The sequence below is a fragment of the Sorghum bicolor genome, chromosome 1 (assembly GCF_000003195.3).
Source record: "Sorghum bicolor cultivar BTx623 chromosome 1, Sorghum_bicolor_NCBIv3, whole genome shotgun sequence".
Classification (NCBI taxonomy): Eukaryota; Viridiplantae; Streptophyta; class Magnoliopsida; order Poales; family Poaceae; genus Sorghum; species Sorghum bicolor.
Genome location: NC_012870.2, coordinates 69891486 through 69897112, shown reverse-complemented (window position 1 = coordinate 69897112; position 5627 = coordinate 69891486). Strand labels below are relative to the sequence as shown.

At 45.6% G+C, this 5627-nt stretch overlaps 1 protein-coding gene across 2 annotated transcripts; it reads left to right on the top strand.

Moving 5' to 3' along the window:
- Positions 1–5627, top strand: LOC8084919 (trifunctional UDP-glucose 4,6-dehydratase/UDP-4-keto-6-deoxy-D-glucose 3,5-epimerase/UDP-4-keto-L-rhamnose-reductase RHM1). Of its 2 annotated transcripts, none has more exons than XM_002468043.2 (3): positions 1–281; positions 3246–4833; positions 4923–5627. In XM_002468043.2, exons 2-3 carry the CDS (start codon positions 3268–3270, stop codon positions 5373–5375), a joined length of 2019 nt encoding a protein of 672 aa, XP_002468088.1. In that variant the 5' UTR covers positions 1–281; positions 3246–3267; the 3' UTR covers positions 5376–5627. The 2 variants fall into 2 exon arrangements, with proteins under 2 accessions (XP_002468088.1, XP_021306464.1); XM_021450789.1 differs by lacking the exon at positions 1–281 and adding an exon at positions 2070–2398.

Below are 5627 nucleotides of genomic sequence, written 5' to 3'. Positions count from 1 at the left end.
ACTCTCTTCCCCGCTCTCGCTCGCTTCTCATTCCCCACCCCTCGCGACTCTTCGTCGCGGCGAGCATCACCGTTGCTTCAGTTCCTGCTGCTGCCTAACTGTGATTTTCGTCCTTCACCGCCGTTGCCCGCACGTGACACGCATCGCGGCAAGCGCTGAACCGTCCACCGGCTCGGCAACAGCCAACAACAGGCTTGCGTTGCGCACCGACTCGGCTCGTGTCGGTTCTGTCGCCACCGCGCGCGGGCCACGGCGCTCCGGGATCTCGGTGACCGCTTCTCGTAAGTCCCTGCTCTCAGAATTTGATCATTTGAATTCTCGTATTGTTCCTGGCCTCCTGGGGCGGTTCCTCTGTTTGCTCCTTGTGGTGACGAGCCTGGTAGATCTGATCTTCGCCATCCCCAGGTACGGTCGCGTGGGTGGGTTACGAATGTGATCTAGGCATTTCCTGCTTCATAGGGATGGCCATAGGTTTGGTTGCCGCTTGAGGCATTGTTTAGTTCTCAAAAATTTTGCAAATTTTTTCAGATTTTCTGTCACATCGAATCTTTAGACGTATGCATGGAGTATTAAATATAGATAAAAATAAAAACTAATTACACAGTTTAGTCGGAATTGACGAGACGAATCTTTCGAGCCTAGTTAGTCCATGATTGAACAATATTTGTCAAATACAAACGAAATTACTACAGTGCTCATTTTGCCAAAAATTTTGGAACTAAACAAGGCCTGAGTTGTATATTCGTGGATCATGATGGGCGAGCACCTTTCGGTGATTGCTTGGGCTAGGACGTTCGCTATCTTACCGTTTTGCTGATGCTTATTATTATTACTGGTACAGTTAATGATCCTTAGGAGTAGTTAGTAGAGATGATCCTCTCTGGTATACAAAAGTCAATTTGGTAAACCAACGTTACGGAGAGTTTGCCTGTTCTATAAGCATAACTGTTGCATTTGAGCAATTTCAATTTTAAATTGTATTCGAGTACTCTAACTTCTCTTAGGCCTTGTTTAGTTACTAAAATTTTTTTGGTTTCGGGTACTTTATCACTTTCGTTTTTATTTGACAATTATTGTTCATGGACTAATTAGGCTCAAAAGATTTAAAAGATTCATCTCGTGATTTACAGACAAACTGTGCAATTAGTTTTTATTTTCTTTTATATTTAATGCTCCATATATGTGCCGCAAAATTCAATGTAACAAGAATTCTTAAAAAGTTTTTGGTTTTTGAGGTGAACTAAACGAGGCCTTACTAAATTGTTTCCATATTTTTCTATGCATTGTTTGTCGATAAAATAGTATGTGCTATGGAAGGCAACCATATCTCTGTTTTAAGTGTTTGGATTCATGTCACATTTTGCCTCGCCACATCCGTGGCGTGTCACCATTTATTAGGCTACTAGTGTTTGGTACATGTCCTAGTTTTTGGAAGCCACAACTCATGCACACTTGTTTTTTCGCCACAGACTATAGCGCTAGGGGCTTGTTTGCCACGTCCAGCCATGCCCAGCTGTAGTGAGTTGTGGTATGTGGCGTAAAAATTCTAACGCCACACTCTATGGCGAAAAACAAATGTATTGTTGGCTACCAAAAGCTGTGCATCAACCAAACACTAACCTAATATATGTTGGCTGGTCACAACTATAACAAGATAAAGTATATCATGAATCCAAACACTCCCTAGATTTTTATGCCATACGCCACAACTCGCCAAAGTTGGGCTTGGCTTGCTTATTAAGATATTTAAAAGTATTTTTAGTGGAGCAGTCTCCTTTTTGTGATGGCTTCTATTTTATTGTATCTTTATTTATGGATGAACAGGGATAATTTTTTGAATTAAATCAGTTGCCTCTGCATCAAATTCAGAACTTCAATTTGTTGTTCCTGGGGAAATTTTCTTTAGAAGCGCGGCTGAGATCCGCATCCCCAACCGGTCATCACCATCCCGCCACCCGCGTGGCGCGAGATGCCGCCCACCTACTCCGGTCAGGCCGTCACGTCCCGCCCGTCAGAAGCTGAGTGGGGCCTGGCTTGGCAGGGGGGGGGGGGGGGCAGCCGATCACCGCCCTCCGCCAGGCGCCAGCGAGAGTATACTACGTACTAGAAGAAAGCACGCAGCGAAGCGGCCAAGGAAAAAAAAAAACTCCGCGCCCGCCCCGCGTTTTAGTCGCCAGCACGGCCCCTCCCTCTCGATCTCCTCCTCCCCGTCGCGGCAGGAGGCATCGTGATCGTGATCGTCCGGCCGTGGTTCCCCGCACTCGCCCCACAACTCCGACACCGCCCGCACGGGACGCGCGTGCCCGCCCGCGGACGTCCTTCGCCTCCGCGACAGGCTTGCGCCCCGGCTCGGCTCTGCCTCCACTGCGGCCTTCCTGGATCTCGGCCACCGCTCCTCGTGAGTCCCTGCTCTTGAATCTGGTCGCGTCGCGGAGTCTCGAATTATTTATTATCTCGCGCAATGGTGGCGACTGGCGAGCTCGATAGATCTCTGATCCTCGTGGCTCGCCGCGAGCTCGATAGATCTGATCCGACAGACCGGCACTTCCTGCTTCCTCGTTTGCTTCAGTCGGCGGCAATGCTTCCTAGGCTCGTAGAGAAAGGGTGGCCGATGGAATTGGTTGCCTCCCGCGTTGTGGAGTTGATTCTCTAGGTTTGAGGATAGTATCGTGAAGGTGTTCTGTTTTTTTTCTCTGCCTCACCGAGCTAATTGTGCTTACTTGTAGTAGTATTTATGGCCCTTACTCGTAGTGTTAATTGTGTAGCATGCAAAACTCTTAAGAGAACATGATACCCATGTATCTGAAATGAATATAGAGTTTGTCTTTTCTGGGGTCATCGTTAGTTGGGGTCATTGTTAGTTTCAGGCCTGGTTTAGTTCCCATAAATTTTCAAGATTCCCCATCACATTGAATCTTTAGAGGCATGAGAATAACTACTTGAACAGTTTGCCTGTGATTTGCGAGGCGAATCTTTTGAGCCTAGTTAGTCCATGATTGGACAATAATTGTCAAATACAACGAAAGTGGTACAATGGCCAAAGCCAAAAATTTTCGCAAACTAAACAAGGCCTCAAATTAGATCCGAGTACTACATTTTACTACTACTTAAATGTGCCCATGTTTAAAACAATTCAGCTTTGATGGCAACAAAATCTCTTCTATTTGCTTTTCTGTACTTTACAGATGAGCAGTCCTTGTGAGAATGGACCTGATCTCATTGTGTTTGCTAACAAATTGTAATAGGTCAGAGAACTATCAGACAAGGATGGCGACTTACGAGCCCAAGAACATTCTCATCACCGGTGCTGCTGGTTTTATTGCATCGCATGTCGCCAACCGCCTGGTTAGGAACTACCCGCACTACAAGATTGTTGTCCTCGACAAGCTTGACTACTGCTCCAGCCTAAAGAACCTCAACCCCTCGCGGGCTTCACCAAATTTGAAGTTTGTCAAGGGTGACATTGCAAGTGCTGATCTGGTGAACTACCTTCTGGTCACAGAATCGATTGACACCATCATGCACTTTGCTGCTCAGACTCATGTGGATAATTCATTTGGCAATTCATTTGAGTTCACAAAAAACAATATATATGGTACACACGTCCTTCTTGAGGCTTGCAAGGTTACTGGACAGATCAGGAGGTTTATTCATGTCAGTACTGATGAGGTCTATGGAGAAACTGATGAAGATGCTGTGGTTGGTAACCATGAGGCCTCACAGTTGCTTCCAACAAATCCATATTCAGCTACAAAAGCTGGGGCTGAAATGCTTGTGATGGCATATGGCAGGTCGTACGGTCTTCCTGTGATTACCACTCGTGGCAACAATGTGTATGGACCAAATCAGTTCCCTGAGAAACTCATCCCCAAATTCATTCTTTTGGCCATGAGAGGTCTGCCTCTTCCAATTCATGGAGACGGTTCCAATGTCAGGAGCTACCTGTACTGTGAGGATGTGGCTGAAGCTTTTGAGGTTGTTCTTCACAAAGGGGAGGTTGGACATGTGTATAATATTGGTACAGTGAAGGAGAGGAGGGTGATTGATGTGGCCAAAGACATTTGCAGGCTCTTTGGCTTGGATACTGAGAAAGTAATAAGGTTTGTTGAGAACAGACCCTTCAATGACCAGAGGTACTTCCTGGATGATCAGAAGCTGAAGAGACTGGGATGGGCAGAGCGCACACCATGGGAAGAGGGCTTGAAGAAGACAATTGAGTGGTACACCACCAATCCTGATTACTGGGGAGATGTTACTGGTGCTTTGCTCCCTCACCCAAGGATGTTGATGACTCCTGGAGTTGAAAGGCATAACTGGACTGAGGAAATCAAATCTCTTACTTCTTCACCAGCTGAAGCTAGCACAACAGCTCCTGCAACCAGTACCAAAAGAACCACTGATGCCCCTCAAAAGCCTTTGTACAAGTTCTTAATTTATGGCAGGACTGGATGGATTGGTGGCCTCCTTGGGAAGATTTGTGAAAAGCAAGGGATTCTATATGAGTATGGGAAAGGACGCTTGGAGGAGCGCTCTCAGCTGTTGGAGGACATTAGAAATGTGAAGCCAACTCATGTCTTCAATGCTGCCGGAGTCACTGGGAGACCAAATGTTGACTGGTGCGAGACCCATAAACAGGACACTGTCCGCACCAATGTTGTAGGCACATTGAATCTTGCTGACGTCTGTCGTGAGCAGGGTTTGCTCATGGTTAATTATGCTACAGGCTGTATATTTGAGTATGATGCTAAGCACCCTGAAGGGTCTGGTATTGGCTTTAAAGAGGAAGACACACCCAACTTTACGGGTTCCTTTTATTCTAAAACGAAAGCAATGGTAAGTTCAGCTTTGCTGTTCCTTTTTATCAATGATTTTACTTCTTCATAATGCCTGAAACTAGTTTCTGTGATATTGACATGGTGCAGGTGGAAGAGCTGTTGAAGGAGTATGATAATGTCTGTACTCTTAGGGTCAGGATGCCTATATCATCAGATCTAAGCAACCCTCGTAACTTCATCACAAAGATAGCTCGCTATGACAAGGTGGTGAACATTCCCAACAGCATGACAATTTTGGATGAGCTTCTGCCTATCTCCATTGAGATGGCGAAACAGGACTGCAGGGGGATATGGAACTTCACCAACCCTGGCGTTGTCAGCCACAATGAGATTCTAGAGATGTACAAGAAATACATCAATCCTGATTTCAAGTGGACCAACTTCACACTCGAAGAGCAGGCCAAGGTCATAGTCGCACCTAGAAGCAACAACGAGATGGACGCGTCCAAACTAAAGGCTGAGTTCCCTCAGCTGCTGTCCATCAAGGATTCTTTGATCAAGTATGTCTTTGAGCCTAACAGGAAGGTTCCGTCTATTTGAGGATTTAGGATATATGGGACATTGAGGTATCGGTTACTATTAGACATTAAATTAGCTATATAAAGGTGTGGTACGTAGTTGTGGTCGATACTTCTGGAACATTGACAGGCATTATCTCTTGTTTGTCAATTTTCTTATGGGTCGAACTTTAACAGAACACGTATATATATATCCTTACTGTTCTATATAGTGGATGATACGCTGAGATGTGGTTATCGATGGACACGATAAGTACTTGTGTTGTGCATTCTA